General features: G+C 40.0%; 1 protein-coding gene across 2 annotated transcripts in view; it reads right to left on the reverse strand.

Moving 5' to 3' along the window:
• LOC147305302 (copine-9-like) overlaps positions 1-23,742 on the reverse strand; it is a 115,133-nt gene that overhangs the window by 15,973 nt on the left and 75,418 nt on the right. For both annotated transcript variants that reach the window (XM_086276248.1, XM_086276247.1), the window contains exons 8-17: positions 17,216-17,319; positions 14,685-14,789; positions 12,145-12,186; positions 11,750-11,825; positions 9,421-9,474; positions 9,134-9,195; positions 8,654-8,700; positions 5,120-5,301; positions 3,343-3,470; positions 573-675 (exon numbers count right to left, since the gene is read on the reverse strand). In XM_086276248.1, the coding sequence (XP_086132374.1) occupies positions 573-675; positions 3,343-3,470; positions 5,120-5,301; positions 8,654-8,700; positions 9,134-9,195; positions 9,421-9,474; positions 11,750-11,825; positions 12,145-12,186; positions 14,685-14,789; positions 17,216-17,319 (903 nt within the window). The remainder of the gene's footprint in view (positions 1-572; positions 676-3,342; positions 3,471-5,119; positions 5,302-8,653; positions 8,701-9,133; positions 9,196-9,420; positions 9,475-11,749; positions 11,826-12,144; positions 12,187-14,684; positions 14,790-17,215; positions 17,320-23,742) is intronic.

Here is a 23,742-nt window from a genome sequence, read left to right on the forward strand (position 1 = left end):
TTCAGACAAAAGGAAAGATGATCCACATTAACTCATTAGATTTTTAAAGCCACGGGTGAGAAGCAGGAAATTAAATGTTGATTCACACTTGTTAAACGTTTTATCTTGTTTTGGGTGAGGCTATTAACCTGATGCAGCAGCCTACATTTTGTGATTTAAAGTAATGACCTGAGAAATTTACTTTGCACTGCGTGATGGGTAATTAGGATGAAGACAATAACAGAGAGCTTGCTTTTAATGCTCTACACTGTGTGCTTTGAGAAACCTCAGAACCCAACCAAACACTGCTTAAAAATTAATTTGATGGGTTACTGAAATTACTGACCTCTTCAAACACTACGTCAATAAAGATGAAAAAAACTCCCCTCTGTTCAAGAAAAGCTTCACTTAGAGGCTCTTACCAAAGAATGCTAATCGTTTTTATCCAAACAATGTAAAAACATTATCTTCACCCCACATGCAGGAGAGTCAGTGGGGTCACAGAGGGCTGTTATTCATCAGTACGCCTGCAGCTTTAATTTTTAACACATGCATGCAAGGGAGTTGTATACATGTGGTGTTTGTTTACTCACATTGACCACAGCCTCTTTGGTCTGGACCATGTCAGATATCACTCCATCTGTGATCATCAACAGGACAAAGTACTGAGAGCCATCTGTAATCTCTGCTGCACAGCTGGGGAATGTGCATAGACAGACACACGGACACCCACGCACACACATAGACACACACATAGAAATACACAGGTTAAAGCTAATAATCTGTGCAAAGAAAACATAAGAAGGCCTGTCTGTTTTCGGGGCAATGAGCTGCAGACGAGACTGATTCAAGCTTTGTCAAAAAAGACAAAACAAAATTTATTGAGAGCTTATATAGAATTATTAATGCTCCTGTAGAACATTAATAAATAATAATCAAATAGTCAAATGCAAAAACAGACAATTATAAAGTACCAGAGTGAAAGTGATCGTTCTGTCATAAAACGTGTCATCCATTCTTTAAATTACTGCCATGTTGACTATTGCTGTTGGATACATGCTTGCCTTAGTCCCATAGGAAACTGCAGTTTCAAAATATAAATGCAAAATATAAATTCTTTTGAATTGAAATCATGAATTACACTAAACTTGAAAATGTCAGCTTCAGAAATTTCTTTTTACACATTTTGAACTGATAATAGATTTGAAAGTTTCAAACAGCTTGCCTGGACACAAAGACCACTTAAATGGCCCGTTTTCTACTTTCTGTTGTAGATGGTAAATGAACTGGTTTGGACTGATTTAGCACTTTTCTATCTGAGCACTCAAAGCGCTTTACACAACTTGTATATTCACCCATTCTACGCTGTTTCTAAGTGCTTCCTATCTAACATCCTCTTTCCTCACACATTCATACTCCGATGGATGCAATGGAGAGAAACATGGGGGTCCTTTCCCAGGGATACTTTCCATAAAGACTGGAGCACACTGTGATCGAACCATCAACCTTCCAGTTAGTAGCTGACCTGCTCTACCAGCTGAGAAACAGAAAAAAGATTAATTTATATTATCCTGAGCCTCAATTCATCCTCTGTGTGAAATAAGGCATTTTAGCTTCTATTTTAATCTCTACTTTATTTATGTTAAAGTAGATGCTAATGTGGGACTAGGCTCTGTAGCGCTTACAAAGGGATACACTAATAAATAACTTTTTTTAATAACAAAAAAATAAATAAATGCTAAAGTTTTGCCGATACCTAATATGACCGATGTTTATGGTGGATAATGTTAGCAAAATATGCTTGACAATGACTACTATTTCTCTTACACAATCCTGCCTTGCTATAACACAATACAGACTTAAACTATATATAGTTACTGCAATAAAAAGTGGACTTCATATCTTTCACCCAGCATAGCGACCCATCCACTCACACCCTGAGCCAGAAACCTTTTAATAATAACAAGCACCCCAAAGTTAAAATCCTGCAACCGCGCTTCTCATTTTTCCACTGCTCTTCATTCCCTGTCCATCATGGGGAATGATAACAAAACAAGAGTATGTACTCACATCGCTAAAGATCAACTTTAACTCGATATGAAGTCAAATGAGTTTCAAGCTGGATGTGTCTGCGTGTGTTTTTTACCTGCTGCTTGTGAATTTACTGTTAGAGGGAAGAATCTATCACCACTGACTTCCCTGTTTTGTGTTGATGAAAACAGTATAAATCTGTGTCAGTCAGTGTTTCTGTGCCTTTGTGTGTAATTGTGTGTGGGTGTGGTGTTAATAAATGGGATTGTAGCATACTGCTAGGATGATTTTGTGAGTATGTGAGTTTTTTATTTATACTCTCTTAGCACCACTTTAATGCCTTCTGCTGCTTGGCAGGTGGCATTCCAACACAGGGTGGGATATATAAATGACAACTGATCATTCAGTGCACGTAAGTTTTAACGTCCAACATTCTGTTCTGCTCGAACAACCAGAGCAAAAACATGCAATTTACTATGGCAGCAAAATCTTTTTCTTTCCCGTTTTTTTGTAACACATCTAGGAACCACTTCAGAAATAACGATGCAGGATATATATAACGGCTATTTGCACAAAGAATCTTAACCTTGAAATTCTGAAATACTAAAAAAAAAAAGATTTACACATTTCCTGTGTCTCCAGTGCTTTTACTTTTTGAATGTGTTTAAGTGTCAAAGTCATAAAAAATATTGATACAAAGTGACAATATGTTTTTTTGTCATTTGTTTCGTCTTTGACTCCACTGTTATTGCCTTCATCAGATTTCAGATAACACCAGGATGATGTACAAACATCAGATTGATCAGTACTGGTACTTACTGAGGACATCAGAATACCAGATTTTCTTAATTCCCCTGCTCATTTCAACTTTAAAAAATGCCATGCTGCGCAAATTATACATGCGATGAACCAAATAGGTGTCCATAGAGCTACAAAGCCCAGGAGCCTAGACTTACTGTTTTTTGCAGCTTAATATAAGAGATTATAAAGATTTTTTTAATTATTATATATCCCTGTATAAAAAAATGATATTTAACTCCTCATCACAGCTGTCTCCTGTCTAAACTTCTGACCTCCAAACTTTCACAAACAGCATTGCACATATATATATAATCTTAATGCTACTCAAATTCATAGCTTTCTCCAGGATTTACAATTATTAAAAACTAATTTGATGTAACTACGCACACCTACTACTTAAAAATATAATATTTTACCGCATACATCCATCTTGTTTTTTTTTCCCACTGTTTTCACTGAGATTTGAATTTGAATGCTAATCAATAAAATCAAAATCAAATCAAAAAATCAAAATCAAATCTTTAAACTTACTTTGCTACTTTGTTGATAACAGGTGCAAAGTTAGTAGGTCCATACAGCTGCACCGCCCTCAGGCTCTGAAAATAAGTCTCCAGGACTCCCTCGATGCCCACACAGTTTGGATTATCATTGTCACCATTCTGCAACAAACAGCAGACATTGCCCTTATGAAGTATGCAGTGCACATATAGTGTATATTAAATATTGTACACAGGCTGGATATGCTGCTGTCAGCTTTGATAAAATCAAATCTATCTACATTTAACTGATTATAATCTGATTAGATTCATCACTGGGTGATGAAGCTCATTTAAAAAGAGAGTACACACATTTACAACCTGAGTCAGTTTCACTCTTTAAACTAAAAAACTGGCTACTTTCTCACATAGCTGCCCAGCTCCGGCACAAGCAGCAAGTATCCAGTTTTAAAGGTTTCAAAAACACATACAAATGTTAGGAAATGCACTCTGTCCTTGAAGCATTCATCAACATGAAACATGAGCACAGATAGATATTTTCTATTCAAAGTTTCCACATCATGTCACATTTTTAAAGAAACCAGAAGGACAAAAGAAACTTCTTTTTTTTTTTTTTTTTTACTACCTGCAAGTCATTTTTGACCAGATTTGATGCCTGAGACTTGTGAAACTGGAGTCATGGCACTGCGTGTTATATTCTGCACATTCACCCTTTTTATCAGTGATGGAATATTTTAACTAACACTGGAGATGAGTTACATGTTATGTGGACATCAAAATACTACTCCTTTGTCACTACTACTTCACAACACTAACTATAATCACCCTGAAACCAACAGCAGATGGACCAGTGTTAAAGAGCTAGCAAATGTTAGCTAATCCGCTCTCATCATTTTTTGTAAATGTTTAAATGCTAACTACTTTCTTGTCCTTTTCCTTCCAAACAGTAATATTACACAGGAACATTCCAACCAGTAACATAGTAAATAATACATACAACAATCTGCACTTTTCTCCCATCCTGGCATATATGTAAACATCACCAGCACGCTGCTGTTTCAGTGGTTACAAGGTCCAAGAACTTCAGTTGTTCTTTTAGTTTTTTGACATATGATCCAAAAATGCATGGTTGGAAACAGATGGGAAACTGTCAGGTCTCTGTTCCCGTTATTAACCAGTTTTAACCAGCGTGACGAAAGGCATATGGATAAAAATGCCAAATGTTAAATCACTTTGATCAGCCAGATTCCCCTTGCGAACTTTTTATATGCGGTGATTGCATTCACTGCAGTGTCTTTGGGGGAAAAAAAACATTTTTTAATGGAAAGGACTGTTGCCCTTGTGGTCTTCAAACTGAAAGAGCTAAAACACTCTGGATCATAAGAAGTGAGATCAGTTAAATGCAAAAAACATTGTTACAGAAAGAAAACAATAGAATCAAAGAAAAATGAATGCATTTTTTTTAAGTAGTAGTTATTTCTAAGAAGTTTTCCTATTTTAAAAAAAAAAATCCTGCAGTTGTCCTGTCTGTTGAAGCACTTCTGTAAGACCGCAGCAATCAATACTTTCACAGCACAGGTAGGTACTTCAGCTTCATAGCCACTGATTTTTTATTGGTTTGTCCCCTCGGGAGGGAGCCGGGAGGAAGTGGAGCGGATCCTGAGAGATTCCTGCTGGCAGGCAGATGAGCCAACTTCTCAACTTGTACAAACAGCTGGTGTCACGGCCGCATCTTCTAGTCCAGCACACCCTGCCACAGATGAACTGTGCATATTTGCCTTCTACATTTAAACTGTGCGTGTGTTTCTTACCAGCGGGAACGCGTGGGAGATTTTGCCATCGGGGGGCAGCTTAGCACCGAAGCCATAGGCAGGAAAGAGCTTATCGCTGTCGTAGTCCTGGATAATTTCTCCCACTGCTTTCAGTGCCATGGCATATGCATTCATTTGGTACGGACTCATATAATGGAGGGAGGTGGGCTGGGATGGGTTACCTTAGAAGAGGAAACACACATGCACACAGAGCACAATGTGAAGTGAACAGTGCCTCCTTCTCTCTGGTTTGTTTTCATCTGCAAAATACAAGCAACACTAAATCACCAGTGGAAAACTATGAGATGATCAATGCCAAGAAAATACCATATGTTTCATCTCCTTCTTTCAGGTTTTCCCGATGCAGCAAACAGAGACAGGCTATGGCTGTGATGAATTATGTATAGACTTGTGGGTGTACCAGTAAAATCTGATAGTTGCAGGGAAAGAAGACACTTTTTATCTCTGGAAAATCAAAGACTCACGGAAACAGGATTTTGTATGGGGAATTAAGGAGTTTATGCAATCATGCTAAATGTCTTAAGAAAATGCATTGGTATTGCTAGCGCTGTAATTATTGCACACATATAAAGATCGCAGAATGTGACTAAAAGACAGCTCTCTCTTTGCCCCCTTGGGATAAGGTGGTTTGGACTCTCTCTTCCATTCTAAAAAGAGTGCCCTGCTTTTAAAGGGGATGAAGGGGAGGGGTATGGGGGGGTGATTTGATTATCCACGACAGATGCCTGCTCCCCACACACCCACTGATAATGTATTCCCCCTAATCCCATCAAGCTCCCAACTGCGCTGCAGGTGCACCTCTGGCCATGAAAATACCAGACACATTCACCATTCCCTGTGCACGTTGCACGGTTGACTGCATGTTCCATCATGTGAAAATAAGAGCCTTAATGTAACAATCTATCCAGCACCCACCATCAAGAAGTTGAGTATACCTGCCAATGAAAGGTGAAGGGTCAAATTATATTAGGGAAAGAAATACCTTTGCTGTGTCTAACAGCAGAAAGCACAGTTTCAGACAGAGGAGACTGCAGTTAGGAGAAAACACGAGGTGATATAACTGAATAGCATGCTAATTAAGTAGCATAAAGGCACATTTCTCATATATCATTTCCCCAGCAAGAGCCAATCAAGCTTCGTGCTGAATCCAGACTTCTGTTAAATACAGCTGATTTGCACATTTACCACCACTTCCAGCTTAATGCTTTTAAACTAAACTGTTTTAAGCTTGTACAGTTTTGTCAAGAGCACCTGGAGTAGAATATATTTTTGATTGAAGCATGGGAATCTCCACAATGCTCACACCAAAAGAACAGACAGTGTAAAAATGCTTTTTAACATCGTCACAAATAAATCCACGTATGTCTGTTTGTCTGTTCTTCTCATCTTTTTACCTGTCCATCTGATCTACCTCAAACTTGGCAGATCAATTGCGAGGGACTACATAGTTTGATTAAAAGTAATAGTGAGTGTTCGGAAGGTTACTTTTATAATGTATTCCACTACAGATTACAGAATACATGCCCCAAAATGTATTTTGTAACGTATTCAGTTACGTTACTCAATGACAGTAACATATTCTGAATACTTTGGATTACTTAATATGTTATCAAGCTTTTTATAACTACATGAATGTACTATTGCTGTGTGATTTATTACTATTACTGAAGGTTACTCGCCATACCAATACCAACTAGATTTTTAAATCTTAATATAATATTAATATTAATATAATATTAATATAATCTTAACATAAATGAGTAACAGTAGGTATATAAAACAGGTCCGCGGCTGCGAACCGTAGTAAAGGGACCTCTGGCGGGTTCCGTGTGGGGCTCATAGCCGAAAACTAGCTTTACTTTGTTGTCTGGGTCAACTTTGCTAGCGAGAGACAGAGAGAGGCGTTGAAAGGCTGCTCCAACTGAACTTATTGTTTTGGAGGAAAACACGAACACAGTGTACAGTCGAGTCTTAATAGCTTACTTACAACTGGACTATACTGCCCACGAGGCTAAATTCTTTAGGGCTATGCCTGTAACACTCTGCCTATTGCCTTCATATTAAATCATTTTTTGAACAATAATTAAAAAAAATATTTCGTCACCTCATTGTGCAAGTAGAGGTGACATGGGCCGCAAGGTTGAGCATTAGAGCCTCTTAATGTATGTTTTGTTTGGGTTTCCACCGGCGTGGAATTACCAAAAATAGAGAGGGGACAGCCTAACATATGAAACAGGAAAAGACAGCCGTGTAATCCCTGTATTTCAAGAAAGTAACTGTATTCTGAGTACCACCTTTTTAAACGGCAACTGTAACGGAATACAGTTACTCATATTTTGTATTTTAAACACGTAACAGCGGTACACGTATTCTGTTACTCCCCAACACCGGTAATAGTTTTATATTTTGATAACATGAGCCCCTATAGGACAGCACTTAATGACAGTGGGAAGGAAGACCTCTGTCAGAAGACTTATGGAGGGTTAGCCATCTGCCACAAGTGATGGGGAGGAAGGGAAAGAGAAGCATAAAGAGCACAAACAGGACAAAAACAAGTTTAAGACATGCAAAGGTAATATATATAAGTGTATGGGGAGTGAATGGAGGGGGAATGGATGCTTACTGGATTGTGGGAAGCCTCCATTCAGCTTTAGCCTGTAGCAGCAGGACCATTAAGGGATGGTTAACGGTCACCTGATCCAGCCCTCACTATAAACTTGATTAACAAGTACAGTTTAAAGCCTTATTACTGTCTCCTAAACCCAAACTGGAAGCTGTTTCCACTCGACTTCTGGAAACTCCAGGAATCGCAAGTCTGTACTCAGAGAGTGCGCGTTGTCCCACCTAGAGTACCAAATGCTTTCTTAGCATCTGTTTAAGACAGGATGCTTCTCATTTTGACGATATTGTGCAGATAAAAGAAGGCAGTCATAGTTCTTTGTTAAATATGGAAGTTAAAGGACATGTCCTAGCCAAAACGGACTCCAAGGTTCCTGGGAGTAGTGCTGGAGGTGAAGGTAATACCATACAATATAAGTAAGTTCATATTATTATTAAAAAACAATAATAATGCTATTATGCAGTAATATTTGCAGTTAGGAAGCTAAATTGAGTGGGTGATTAGATTTGGTTAACGTAAGGAATCGAATCCAGTAGAAACAGCTGACCTGCGCCAAACTACAGATTAGCAGCACATCATAACCAAAGCAAAACAGACTGTAGTCACAACATACTGTGAAGTATTGCTTTGCAAATGCTCACATGAGCTTTTGAGCATACCAACAAGGGCAAAACCAAAATATTAAGAATAAGTTCATACCATGTACCCTACATTAGTTTTGCTTGCTAGCATGCTAATAGGTGCTACTTAATAGGTGTAAGTGCAGAGGAGTATTTTCCTGGGAAAACCAAAGAATGGCACAAACATTGTATTAAATTTTTTTGGTAGGTCAAAAAAAAGTAATATGTGCACACATCACAATAAAGCAAAATGGTTGTGAGGCAGTGACTTACCATTAGACGCGGTGAAGTCTATCGCCACAGTGAAATTGAGTTGTGTTCTGTGGTAAATAAAATAAAAAGAAACATGAAAGAGTAACACGCACTTTAGCCCACTTGACAAACACTCTACAAACCCTTCGAACACACAACTCTACCAACACGACAAGCTGTAACTCGGTCTCAGTAACTAGCTAATTAGAATGGAAGGACAATATTCCCTTCACCATCTTGAAGCGCTAATTAGATAAAACAAATAGAGCTGCTAATTAAAAGTGAATGAACTGAATAAATTAGTTATTTACAAATAAGATTTGCAAACACCGACTTCCTCAAAGCTTCACCCTTTCAAAGCCAATATGAGCTCAGTGTGGTGCTCAGCATGATGCTTTTGGGAAACATAATCTTGAGAGATACTGGCACAAAGACACAAACCCTCAAAATGGTGGCTGTTGACACTCACTGTGAGCGCGGGCTAATTATTATTCTACTCACCCTCCTCGGATGAAATCCACAAAGGTATACTCAGACTCCACTTTGAAGGACAGCAGTGTTACCTGGCAAACACACACATACCAAAATGCATACAGAGCGATAAACAGAACAGGACGGTGGGAGAGGGACCAGGGCCAGGCAAAAAAACTAAACAGGTGGCCAGCCAGTGAAAAGAAGCAGATGTAAGAGGTGATGATACCTATACTACTATATGATTCAATAAGACATCAGTAAATAGCAATACAGAGGAAATGACAGGCAGTTATGGGTGACGTGGGTGCACTCACAGTTCCAGAATTGATGTATTTCTTTTTTTTGCCTTTCTTCTTGGGATTTAAAACCTGCCCGTGACAGAAAGAGCACATTAGTGATGATGAGTGCCTCCATAAAACCACCTTATAGCTTAAAATGAAGTGCAAAAATGAACATGAATAATTCAGCAGATTGCTGATAATGGTGGCAGCCTACAAATCGATCTGATGTGTGTATAGAGAATTGAGAGAACATCCGTGTGCACGTCCGTCACTGTAAAGCTCATCAAAGAGCTTTCTGTTTTTTTCTCTCCTTCAGACCACGTGGTTTTCCAGTAATTATGTTGCAACATTACTATTAATTTGTTTGGCTGGAACAAAGTACATCTTTACTGAGGAGATTTGAATAAGCTGGGGGCAATAATAGATTTGTCAGTTCAGTGTGCGCTTGTTGATTTTTCCAGCAAAATAATGCAACACATTTATTGGTTTCTATTTTATTTGTGAGTGTGTGTGTGTGTGTGTGTGTGTGTGTGTGTGTGTGTGTGTGTGTGTGTGTGTGTGTAATCACTGATATTATTTATTTCATGGCGTATACTGGTGTAATGTTAACAGTGCATCCCATGGCTGATTAAAATCTGCTTGTCTGGACTTCATCACCTTTGACAGGAGCCACAGAGTCTCCACTGTGTTTTACAGTCAGCTACAGAAATCGAATTTCCCAGAGGAACCCACCCGAGGGATTAATAAAGTTCTATCTAATTCTAGACACTCAGTGCTGCATCTCTCTACTGACCTCTTTCATGAATATTCACAACAACTTGAAGTGAAACTTTTAAATTTGGATGGTGTTACCACTGATTTTCAGCCCAGTTCTTGTGTAACTTGGCATACCTCAGCCCTTTCTCCCTTTTTCCCTTTCTTAGTTTCCTGGCATCCACCCTTCCACTGAGACCATTTCTGATGAGGATTTGGTGAAGAGAAGACGGATCTATGACGTGCCAGATGTATCTCTTAAGTCTTTGCTGGATTTTTTTCCTGTTTCTTAAGGACATGACTTTGTGATGCAGATATATTTTTTTAGGTACGTCACTTCTTCTTTTGTCCAGCTTCCTCAACATTTTTAAGGACACACTGCACACCATGTCGAGGTATACCACAAATAGCATATCAGCCAATTTTTCACTAACAGCTCATTGTGAATCACCTTGTTGGCGCAAAAATACTATGTGTCAGGCTGTGCAATAGGGGAGTTTGTAGTGTAGTGCACTTGCTTCTATCATGAAGACTCAAATGGCACTAAATACTAGGAATGACCCAGGTGCATTTTTTGTGCTTGAATGATTCATAGGTCAGTGTTAAGTAGCTTAACAAACAAACAAAAAACTTTCTTTGAAAATAGTCAGGCAGGATTAAAGGATTAAAGGACTGGACTAAAAATGAGTGAAAAAGCTTCCAATGGACCACCAAGATGGTTCAGTTTGTTGAGAAAGGGACTCATATGTTAAAGGGCTAATATAAGGGCCCTGGTTTGATTCTACCTCAGGCAACTACCTGTATCATTGTGTGACAATCATATTATATTATAAATACCAATTCTTTTGTGTTTCAAATGCATTGTGGCCCTTGCAAATGTGATGATACATTCTCTGTGCGTTTATTCCCCACAGAACCTTTGCTCAATAGCATAAAACTATAAGGAAGTCTAGCTCCTACAGTAATCTAGAAGTCTAGAAACAAAACACAGTTGTGCAGTAGTACGTGTCCTTGTTACATACTCTGGAAATCAGTGCTGTTTATGCTAGCTGAACCCCCTCCTCTCTGTGATACTCTAAAATCAATGTACAAATGTGATGGAACTTGTTATACTGTATATATGAAAAGTGTCCTTTAGTGGGAATCAGTGCTAACCCACTAGCTAGGAAGCTCTCTCTTTCAGGTAGGAATACAAAGTTAGCACAATGCAACCTTATAAATGTGAAAACTTTTTTTTTAAATTATGGACAATAAATCATTACTGCATATGCTAAATCCATATATTATTGTGACAATGCCAAAGTCATAACAAGGTATGTAAAAATACACGACTTTGTATTTTCAATTACCTGTCTGTTTATATGTTCCGGAAATTATCCTTTCAGCTGAAGGTTTCATAACCTTCAGCTTCATTCTTTTACATTTTTTATTTCATTTTATTTGTTTTTACATTCATCACTTGAAATCCAATCTTTCAGTTTAGAAAAAAATTGTGCCATTGTGAGGGTTCGAGGTTGTTAGAGATTAAAATCACCTAAATTGGATTTGCGAGGTCTTTATATGATGACGGTGGTATGAAATAACAAGCCATCTCCATGTTGTGTCTCACCTCATAGACATTGAACTGGTTCTGCCCCCGAGACAGCTCTCTGTAACTGGTGGTGAACTCGCCGATGAAGTCATGGCTACAGCAGACAGCACCCACACAGACAAGCAAGCAGGAACAAAATGTTTTTTAGATAAATCGTTTTTTTCATCTGAGCTACAGAGCTATATATTTTTTTTTTCTTAATAACTGTCAAATATGGAATTGTTCCTATTAATCTCCAAATCAGGCCTATCTGTCCTTGCAGCATAAGTTTTGTAGCACATTGTGTCAAAACCCCTCAAGCTCTTCACCACCAAGTTTGTCTCACAGACTGTAAACAAGACGTTTCACTCCCTTCTAACACAAGGGATCAGTGTCTGAAGGTGTAGTGAGTGCTTATCTGCGAATGCTCTTACCTTCCATCTCGATCCCAGTCATAGACGTCTACCTTCACAGTTCTGAAACAGACAAGCACATATTATTTTTGAAGGCCGTGGGTTTTTTGTGAGAAACTTGAACCTCAAATTATGTTTGATTGAATAAAAAAATACTTTTTACGCCATCATATCAGGAGCAGATAGAGCTGATTTCAATTTCAATTTCAGATTTCAGAGAAAAAATGAATAGAAATTTCCACATATAACCTTGGAAGCATCATCTCAGCTTCATGAACAGCCAAATGTGCTGCATGTTGTTTGGCACCACAGCTAGCAGAGAGCTGCTTATTTATGATCTGCATGGAGCCAATGACATTTTCCATTCAGTTGGTTGTTATGGCACCCTCCTTTTCACAACTAGGACAAATAGTCAGTTCCCAGTAAATTGCAGTGATTTTTTTTTCACATTCAGTGAATGATTAAAACTAGTTGTGGTGACCAACTGGTCGTCCAGAGGTTGTTGGTTTCCATTATGAAGTAACTGCACAGGTCTCCCTGTCTCCAAACAACAGCAGTGTCATTTATAACCTCAGATTATTCACACATTTCAAACTGTCTCAGTAAGTCTGCACCAATGAATGAAACTCAACTGGTTGCCGACCTTTTGTATCCTTGTTATAGTCCTATAGAAAAGCAAGTGCCTGTGTCATTCTTCGTAAGTGCCTTGCTGAATGGTGTTGGTGGCCATGGTCCTCCAAGGTGCTCTTTCAGTCAAACAGTGCAGGAACATATTCGAGGTTTTCTTTTTCCAGTCTGGGTTTCTCTTCTTCTGCCTTTGCTTCTCTTGCCTTAGATTTTTCCACATGTACAAAGTCATAGTCAAAGTCGCTTCTCATTATGTGTCCAAAGAATCTTGCTTTCTGACATTTTTACATAGACATTTTCTGGTCTTTGCTCTTTTTGAAAAGCTCTTCAATAGTCAGTCTTTCCATGTATGACATTCTCATCATCTGCTGACGAACCACTTCTCTGCTGCCTTAACCTCCTATGACCTGGCATCCACATATGTGGACATCACATTTTGGGTTGTCTAGACCAAAATACTTAATTTTTCTCTACAAGGGCCTGATATCCACTTACGAGGACATTCCACTGTCCTATCGAAATTTAAAACAAATGTCCTCATATGTGGATCTGATTTTTCTCAGAAACAAAAATCAGGTAAAACAAATCAGGTAATTCTTTGTTTTTACATTCATCAGGTCCCAATCAGTCCAAATAGCAAAGAGAAGTTAAAAATGCATGCCATGAAAGAGTTCGGGTCTTAGGAAGTTAATGGTGTCTACAGTTTTCTTATTTATTGTCCCAGCTCCATTTCCATACATGAAGATATGTATATAGTCATCAAGGAATCACTTTGACTTGAAGGAAATTTATCAATCATCTAAAATCTTTGCTAAGTCAAAGAAAGCTTTTTTTGACTTTGCAATCCAAATAATCTGAACTTATCAACTTGTTGTAATATGGAATTCTTCACTCTGATTTTAAATGTGGAAATGTTGATTCTTGAGTTTTCCTTGTAGTCACGAACAGTCCCACTTTTACGACCATTCATTTACGTCTATGACTGTTTTCTGCAGGTTTTCTTCAGATGTTGAAATGTTTATAGAATCAGTTACTAATATGTTGCACTTAAATTGCAGTCTTGCAATAAATATATAACTATTTTGAATTTCTGTTTTAAATGCATGAGTTCCTGGCTGGACTGTTTAATGTGAATTTCCGTGTTTTTGACATACTGTCACAAACAGGCATGTAACTGCCAATTTCACCCCATTAAGTCACAAATTGTTAAAAGACTGATAGCCAATGACTCCATCTAATTCCAGTTTTATCTCCGTCCTAACAAAGCAAAGTCCCTTTGAAGACTGCAAATGACTGCAAATGGTCTCAGATCTGTTCTCTGTCTTTGAAGAAAAATATTTTAAAGGCAACAAGATTGAAAGTTTGTTGCACATGATCACAACAATTTTGTTTGTGCTGTGGTCTCCAACCAGCCTTTCCTCAATAGCATTAGCTGTAGCATTAGCATTACAGCAATAGCTGTAGCATTACATAAAGCTAGAAAGTCTCAAATATTGATAAACATCACAAAACGTTATATATAAATCAACCGGCTTAAAGTGGTTCAAATATAAAATGTGATGAATTCACAAAAATCTGTCAGATTTATGACAGGAGTCCTTGTTATAGCAACGGTGGCACTGTGCATTTCTGTAGTCAGTGGCTTAACAAATGCTCAGCATGGTCCAGCATGACTGAATATGTAACACAGGGCTGTCTTCAAACTAGGTCAGTCTCAATAACACCAGTGCTGGTCCCTGGGACACCACGACCGACTGCTGGCATTATTCTGACCGCCCCAGCAACAGGCGATGTCATCCACTTAAAAGTCTATCTGTGCCCGATTGTTCTTAGTTTACCCAGAGAAAACAAATAGCTTACAACATGGAAGATCTCTGAAGGTTTCTAAATAGTCATAAAATACCTCGATATTAAATTTGATCATGTTTTCTGACCTGTCATAGTCACCATTGCAGAGAGCTCTAACAGGAATGGTGAAGGACTGCCACACTGGGTTCAGTGTGTTCTTGATCACCTCTGTCTTGTGGCAGATGGTGAACCTGCAAGCAAAAAAAAATCAGCCATGAGGAACAAAAAGGGAAAGAACATTTATACTGCTCCTTTTGTACCAGTGAAGATCCCCCCACTAATCTCCCATTCCTTCCTCTGCAATTGAGCAAAAGGCATTGTAAGCTTTTATATTTTTTCTGTCTGCTTAAGAATATCCAGAGGATATAACAGTTTTACCTTTATTTTCTTCTCCTTCCTGTTTTTTATTTTATTACTACAAAAATCTCTCCAAGGCACAGCAGTCGAAGCGATCTAAAAACTTAAACAAATGTGACTTCTGGTGGAACTCGAGTCAGAAGTATACGTGCAGCAAAGTTGATTTGTATGGAAAATAAGTGTGTGAACCAGATGTGACAATGGGTATTATTAAATGTGGTCTTCATATGAAACACCTTCACAGAACACCTTCCATAACCTTTCTTTTACTAATAATGTGTTTGTGTGCTGTTTCACAGTTGAAAGTAGCACTTATTGAGTGCTTTCTGCTACACAGCACCACTTGGGAATAAGTACTGGAAGCGGTTTGGAGCAACAGTCATTATTTCGCAGCCCCACAGGCTGAAGAGTGTTACATTTTGTAAATGAAATGATGTCAGATCATTGCTGATGTCTTTCCTCCTTACCAGTGCATTAACACACACTTGAAAACTCCAGAGCTCCAAAATGACAAAACTTCTGCTTTTATATGGTTGCTCATGCTCACATAACCACGTTGCCACCACCTGGCTTAGACTCTTAATTCTTATGGAAACACTAAGGGTGTAGTTAGTTTTTTACACACTACTTCCATATTTTGAATTCAGTTCAATTCAATTTTATTTATATAGCCCCAAATCACAACAACAGTTGCCTCATGGCACTTTATATTTTAAGGCAGACACTACAATAGTACATACAGAAAAAAACCCATGACCCCCTATGAGCAAGCACTTTGGCGACAGTGGGAAGGAAAAACTCCCTTTTAACAGGAAGAAAGGGAGGGGCAGCCATCTGTAATGACCTGTTGGGGTGAGAGAAGGAAGACGGTAAAAGTCATGCTGTGGAATAGAGCCAGAGATTTTGGCGTAGAATTGTTAAGAATAACATCACGGTATAAGATGCCATGTATTACTGTTCATTACTGAGGTTGTATATACGTAATAATAATATGTCCTGGAATTTAAAACTTTACAATCTCAAATAGGATGTGATTTTTTTGCTAATCAGAGATTTGTACCCCTATACATACATACATATTAGGGGTGCAACGATACTCGTATCGATATTGAACCGTTCGATACAGTGCTTTTGGTTCGGTACGCATATGTATCGAACAATACAAAATTTTTTATTTATTTTATCAACTTTCCTTCTGACGATGCTGTCTGTGTTGAGCGCTCAGTGGATCTGCGCTCGACAGTGCAGCCTAGGCGGAGTAGTCGAACGCAGATTCACTGAGAGCAGGGCAAGCTAGACAGAAGTTAAGCTCTCCTTGCAACACGGCAAATTGAACCTCCCCCACCCTCATTCAGATGTGGTATTTTGGTTTTCATGTGAAGTATGACCCTGAAGGTAAGCGCGTCATGGACAAAAGTAAAACAGTATGTTGGATGTGCCATGCAATGCTCAATTACATTGGTGGGAACTAGTGTGTTAGCGCAGTTAGCTCGTTAACGTGTTGGCCGTCCAGCCCCACGCACGGGGCGATCCGCGGTAGCTCGTTAACGGAGATTTGCTGTGTTGTGGCGTTAACGTCATTTCAACGAGATTAACGCTGACAACACTAGTGGGAACACAATGAATATGACTGCACATTTATGCTGACATCATCTTAGTGCAAAGACAAGTGGAAGCAGACAAAAACAACAAGCACGCATGCTACAAACTTTACCCGAGTCATTTAGACAGCTGTTAGCACATGATTCTCCTTATGGGGACCTGATATGTTTAATATGCTGCTGAGAATATAGCCCAGAAGAAGCGTATAGTATAGCTTTTATTTTGGAAAGAGCCATTTCTCTGTAATAAACTCTCTTTTCCAAAGATGAGTGATTTCTCGATCAGATAGATTATTTTTTTTATTACTTTGTTATTTCAGCAACATTAAATTTAAAAACTGTACTTTTGAGTTAAAATATATATTTATAATTTTAATAAATGACAAATTAAAAAGGCATGAACATTTTTTTGTATCGAAAAAATATCAAACCGTGACACCAAAGTATCGAACTGAACCGAACCGTGAATTTTGTGTATCGTTACACGCCTAATACATATATATATATATATATATATATATATATATATATATATATATATGTGTGTGTGTGTGTGTGTGTATATATATATGTAGAGAGAGACAGAGAGAGAGAGAGATGTGTGTGTGTGTGTGTGTGTGTGCCTGAGGTCTGAGCCCACCCCAAATGTCAACACTCACGTTCCATCCTCATTACTGCGGTAGAAAACCAGGAAGGGGTCAGACTTGCCAAAAAAGTCTTTTTTATCCAGCTTGTTGGCACACAGCTGCATGGTAGCAATATCCTGACAGAGAGGAAGCGCAGGTGTCAATATAATTCAGAAGCAATTACAGTTTTTAAGTCAGCAACTTTGTTTCCTTCAACAACTCCTTTCTTGGTCACAAAGGTGAAGGTTTTTGTGGGACTTTGTGTGTGTGTGCTCACAATAGTTTTCAAAACGGAGCTTCGCACAGAATACAAAATACCTGGTGAGGTAAAAATCCGTGCATAATGTTGAAGCAAATAGGAACAGAATCTGAACCAGCAGCACACCAACAGTTTTTATGCTTTAATAACTGAATGCATGCACAGATTACAGTGGTTATAATCCATTTTTTAAAAATTAAAATTGCAAATTTTATTAGGAAAAGATACTTATTTTATTATGGGATGGCTGCAATATTACGAGCAGGAGCAGAGGGAATGCTTCATAAATATGTATACACCGTTATAGCAGTTAGTAAGGAGCAGTATTATTTCTGCTTCTGGTTAGACAGACAGACAGACAGACAGACAGACAGACAGACAGACAGATAGATAGATAGATAGATAGATAGATAGATAGATAGATAGATAGATAGATAGATAGATAGATAGATAGATAGATAGATAGATAGATAGATAGATAGATAGATAGATAGATAGATAGATAGATAGATAGATAGAATGGCCTTTTAGCTATTTTCTCCTAAAGTAAGGCATTGGGGGAAACTGAAGCTTGTCATTGGCAGCTAGGGGTTGTCAGCTTGCACACACACACACACACACTTCTCAAAATTTCTGAAAAACATTTGGGGCTTGTCAGGGGCGATATGTCCCAGAGTAGCAATAGTAAATATTTCCGAGATAAGCCTGTTCACATAATGTTATCTGGAGCACACAAACACGCACATCGAAATTCTGTTAGCGTCTGACTGCCTGTTAATATATTGCTGTGGCAAGGAGTTGGCAAAAATAAAGGAGAAAATCCCATAGTTCATAGCAGGAAACCACCTTTAAATATATTTAGAGAACTGTGGAGAAGAGTGGCCAGCAAAATATCAAATGGCTATTGGCACTCTATTTACAAAACTCAGTGTAAAGGTGGGTGGATTTAAAGTGATTTAGTGGACAAACTCAAACATTCATTACCAGGGATGATGATGTGATTAGCTGATTATACATTTGCTTTACACGGTAGTTAAACAGGTGTACTTAATGAGGTGGTCAAGATTGCAGAATGAAAACAGTGGCCTGAAAATCGAATCCTGAGGGACTCCACATGTCCCAGTTGTCATAATACACTGTGCGACAGGCAGGTTAGGACAGAAATATACAGAAATAATAGGTAAATAAAATAAAAGGTAAAAAAAAAAACTGTTTTATTGAGAACTTAGGAGCAAAAACAGAATACAAAACTCTGACTAGATGTGAACTGAGAACTTCCTGAGAACTTCCTGAGAATTTCCTGAGAACTGTGGAACCAATACAGACACCTGGGCTGTGTCCCAATTCAGGGTCTGCATGCTTGAAGTACGCGCACTATAAGTACGAGAAGTGCGGAAGTGAGAGGCTTGTGAAATGGGACGGTATACGCTTCGTCGCACTGTTCAGGTTGCCTAGCAACCATGATACTAACCGCGAGACACGTTACATACAGCTTTGTGTGACAGAAATGAAGGAGAAAAATGTTTTGTTGGTCATTCATTTTTGTCATGACATCTCTGTCATGATGTCTCTCATGACATATCTGAGGCTGAAACCACCGGACCGTAAAACATTATTGTTGGGCTTCATTTCTGTACTGAAAAGTCATTTAAGATTAGTTAGTAAATAACAATTAGTTAATGTTGTTCATGAGACTAAAGTCATCTCACTGTGGTAATGTGTGGTAACATTATAGTATTGTCAGATTATTAAGATATATATATATATATACATATATATATACAGTGGGGCAAAAAAGTATTTAGTCAGCCACCGATTGTGCAAGTTCCCCCACTTAAAATGATGACAGAGGTCAGTAATTTGCACCAGAGGTACACTTCAACTGTGAGAGACAGAATGTGAAAAAAAAATGGTAGGATTTGTAAAGAATTTATTCGTAAATTAGGGTGGAAAATAAGTATTTGGTCACCTCAAACAAGGAAAATCTCTGGCTCTCACAGACCTGTAACGTCTTCTGTAAGAAGCTTTTCTGTCCCCCACTCGTTACCTGTATGAATGGCACCTGTTTGAACTCATCATCTGTATAAAAGACACCTGTCCACAGCCTCAAACAGTCAGACTCCAAACTCCGCCATGGCCAAGACCAAAGAGCTTTCGAAGGACACCAAGAAAAGTGTTGTAGACCTGCACCAGACTGGGAAGAGTGAATCTACAATAGGCAAGCAGCTTGGTGTGAAAAAATCAACTGTGGGAGCAATCATCAGAAAATGGAAGACATACAAGACCACTGATAATCTCCCCCGATCTGGGGCTCCACTCAAGATCTCATCCCGTGGGGTCAAAATGATCATGAGAACGGTGAGCAAAGATCCCAGAACCACACGGGGGGACCTGGTGAATGACCTGCAGAGAGCTGGGACCAAAGTAACAAAGGTCACCATCAGTAACACACTACAACGGCAGGGAATCAAATCCCGCAGTGCCAGACGTGTTCCGCTGCTGAAGCCAGTGCATGTCCAGGCCCGTCTGAAGTTTGCCAGAGAGCACATGGATGATACAGCAGAGGATTGGGAGAATGTCATGTGGTCAGATGAAACCAAAGTAGAACTTTTTGGTATAAACTCAACTCGTCGTGTTTGGAGGAAGAAGAATACTGAGTTGCATCCCAAGAACACCATACCTACTGTGAAGCATGGGGGTGGAAACATCATGCTATGGGGCTGTTTTTCTGCCAAGGGGACAGGACGACTGATCCGTGTTAAGGACAGAATGAATGGGGCCATGTATCGTGAGATTTTGAGCCAAAACCTCCTTCCATCAGTGAGAACTTTGAAGATGAAACGAGGCTGGGTCTTCCAACATGACAATGATCCAAAACACACCGCCCGGGCAACAAAGGGGTGGCTCTGTAAGAAGCATTTGAAAGTCCTGGAGTGGCCTAGCCAGTCTCCAGACCTCAACCCCATAGAAAATCTGTGGCGGGAGTTGAAAGTCCGTGTTGCTCGGCGACAGCCCCAAAACATCACTGCTCTCGAGAAGATCTGCATGGAGGAATGGGCCAAAATACCAGCTACTGTGTGTGCAAACCTGGTAAAGACCTATAGTAAACGTTTGACCTCTGTTATTGCCAACAAAGGTTATGTTACAAAGTATTGAGTTGTATTTTTGTTATTGACCAAATACTTATTTTCCACCCTGATTTACGAATAAATTCTTTACAAATCCTACCATGTGGATTCATGGATTTTTTTTTCACATTCTGTCTCTCACAGTTGAAGTGTACCTCTGGTGCAAATTACTGACCTCTGTCATCATTTTAGGTGGGGGAACTTGCACAATCGGTGGCTGACTAAATACTATGGTGTTCTTGGGATGCAACTCAGTATTCTTCTTCCTCCAAACACAACGAGTTGAGTTTATACCAAAAAGTTCTACTTTGGTTTCATCTGACCACATGACATTCTCCCAATCCTCTGCTGTATCATCCATGTGCTCTCTGGCAAACTTCAGACGGGCCTGGACATGCACTGGCTTCAGCAGCGGAACACGTCTGGCACTGCGGGATTTGATTCCCTGCCGTTGTAGTGTGTTACTGATGGTGACCTTTGTTACTTTGGTCCCAGCTCTCTGCAGGTCATTCACCAGGTCCCCCCCTGTGGTTCTGGGATCTTTGCTCACCGTTCTCATGAACAGTTTGACAACCCTCGGAGTATGTGGCAGGGACTAAACACGATCACAGACTTTAGAGGGAAAACCAGCACACCGCAGACCACGGCCTCTTTGTGTGAGGATCTAAACGTATTCTACGCTAGATTCGACACAGCGAACACCATGAGACCGGACAGTGTGCGCACCGCGGATGACGTCAGTGCGCACACTGTGTCTGAGGAGGATGTGCGGAGGTGCTTCAGGAAGGTGAACGCACGCAAAGCTACTGGTCCGGACGGGATTCCCGGCCGCGTCCTCAAGTCATGCGCCGCTCAGCTGGCTGGAATGTTCACGCACATCTTCAACCTTTCCCTCTCTCTGTCTGTAGTCCCAGCCTGCTTCAAAATGGCCACCATCGTCCCTGTACCCAAATCCTCCACCATCTCCTCATTGAACGACTGGCGACCTGTAGCCCTGACCCCCATCGTAAGCAAATGCTTCGAGAAGCTGGTCAGGGACTTCATCTGCTCTGCACTAGCCGACTCACTGGACCCTCTACAGTTCGCATACCGCCACAACAGGTCCACTGATGATGCCATAGCCCTGACACTACATACTGCCCTGTCACACCTGGAGAAGAGAGACACGTATGTGAGGATGCTGTTTGTAGATTACAGCTCAGCATTCAATACCATCGTTCCCTCGAAGCTGGACAGGAAACTGCAGGATCTAGGACTGAGCAGCTCCCTCTGCAACTGGATCCTTAGCTTCCTGTCTGACAGACGCCAGGTGGTCAGACTGGGCAGCATCACCTCATCCCCCGTCACACTGAACACTGGTGCTCCACAGGGGTGTGTACTGAGCCCTCTCCTGTACTCACTCTACACCTACGACTGCACGGCCACTAACAACTCCAACATCATTGTGAAGTTTGCGGACGACACTACAGTGGTGGGTTTTATCACCAAAGGTGATGAGACGGCCTACAGGGAGGAGGTCAGCGCCCTGACCCACTGGTGTCAAGACAACCATCTCACCCTCAACGTCGCAAAGACAAAGGAGTTGATAGTGGACTTCCGGACGTGCAGAGAAGTACACACCCCCATCACCATCAACGGCACTGCTGTGGAGAGAGTGAGCAGCTTCCGGTTCCTTGGAGTACATCTGGCTGAGGATCTTACGTGGTCAGTACACACAAACAAAACAGTGAAGAAGGCGCAGCAGCGCGTCTTCTTTCTCAGGAGACTGAAAAGATTCGGCATGAGCCCCCGCATCCTCAGGACCTTCTATCACTGTGCCATTGAGAGCATCCTCACTGGATGCATCACCACCTGGTATGGCAACAGCACCGCCTACAACTGCAAAGCTCTCCAGCGAGTAGTGCGGTGCTCTGAACGGATAATTGGAGGTGAGCTTCCCTCCCTCCAAGACATCTACAGGAAGCGGTGCCTGAGGAAAGCGGGGAGGATCATCAAGGACTCCAGTCACCCCAGCCATAAACTGTTCAGACTACTTCCATCAGGAAGGAGGTTCTGCAGCATCCGGTCCCGTACCAGCAGACTGAGAGACAGCTTCTTCCACCAGGCCATCAGACTGCTGAACACTTCATAGACACCTCAGCTTCACTACTGGAACTTCAACATTATGCACTCCATACTGTACAGTAATGCCACTGTTTTGCACATGTCTCACTCTGTATATTTTACTTTATATATTTTATTTATTGTTTACTCTATTTAATTTGTAAAATATGTGTACACACACACACGTAGAAAAATATTTAGTATACACATTCAGGAATGCATATACTATTATATATTGTACATATATTTATTAGTTTCAGATGTAGCCATTCTTGTATTTTGCTTGTTTACATTATTGTATTTTGCACAACTCTGTTGCTTGTGAAGCTCGCACACAAGAATTTCACTCACATGTGCTGTACCAATGTAGGATGTGACAATAAAAGTGATTTGATTTGATTTGATTTGATTTTGACCCCACGGGATGAGATCTTGTGTGGAGCCCCAGATCGAGGGAGATTATCAGTGGTCTTGTATGTCTTCCATTTTCTGATGATTGCTCCCACAGTTGATTTTTTCACACCAAGCTGCTTGCCTATTGTAGATTCACTCTTCCCAGTCTGGTGCAGGTCTACAATACTTTTCCTGGTGTCCTTCGAAAGCTCTTTGGTCTTGGCCATGGCGGCGTTTGGAGTCTGACTGTTTGAGGCTGTGGACAGGTGTCTTTTATACAGATGATGAGTTCAAACAGGTGCCATTCATACAGGTAACGAGTGGGGGACAGAAAAGCTTCTTACAGAAGACGTTACAGGTCTGTGAGAGCCAGAGATTTTCCTTGTTTGAGGTGACCAAATACTTATTTTCCACCCTAATTTACGAATAAATTCTTTACAAATCCTACCATTTTTTTTTCACATTCTGTCTCTCACAGTTGAAGTGTACCTCTGGTGCAAATTACTGACCTCTGTCATCATTTTGAGTGGGGGAACTTGCACAATCGGTGGCTGACTAAATACTTTTTTGCCCCACTGTATGTATACACACATATATGTATACACACATGTATATATATACACACATATATCCATATATGTATACACACATATACATATATCACTGACTTTCAGCTT

The sequence above is a fragment of the Aulonocara sp. 'chitande type north' Nkhata Bay genome, linkage group LG20 (assembly GCF_057382095.1).
Source record: "Aulonocara sp. 'chitande type north' Nkhata Bay isolate Kocher_YH1m ecotype deep benthic linkage group LG20, A_spYH_male_GT1.1, whole genome shotgun sequence".
NCBI lineage: Eukaryota > Metazoa > Chordata > Actinopteri > Cichliformes > Cichlidae > Aulonocara > Aulonocara sp. 'chitande type north' Nkhata Bay.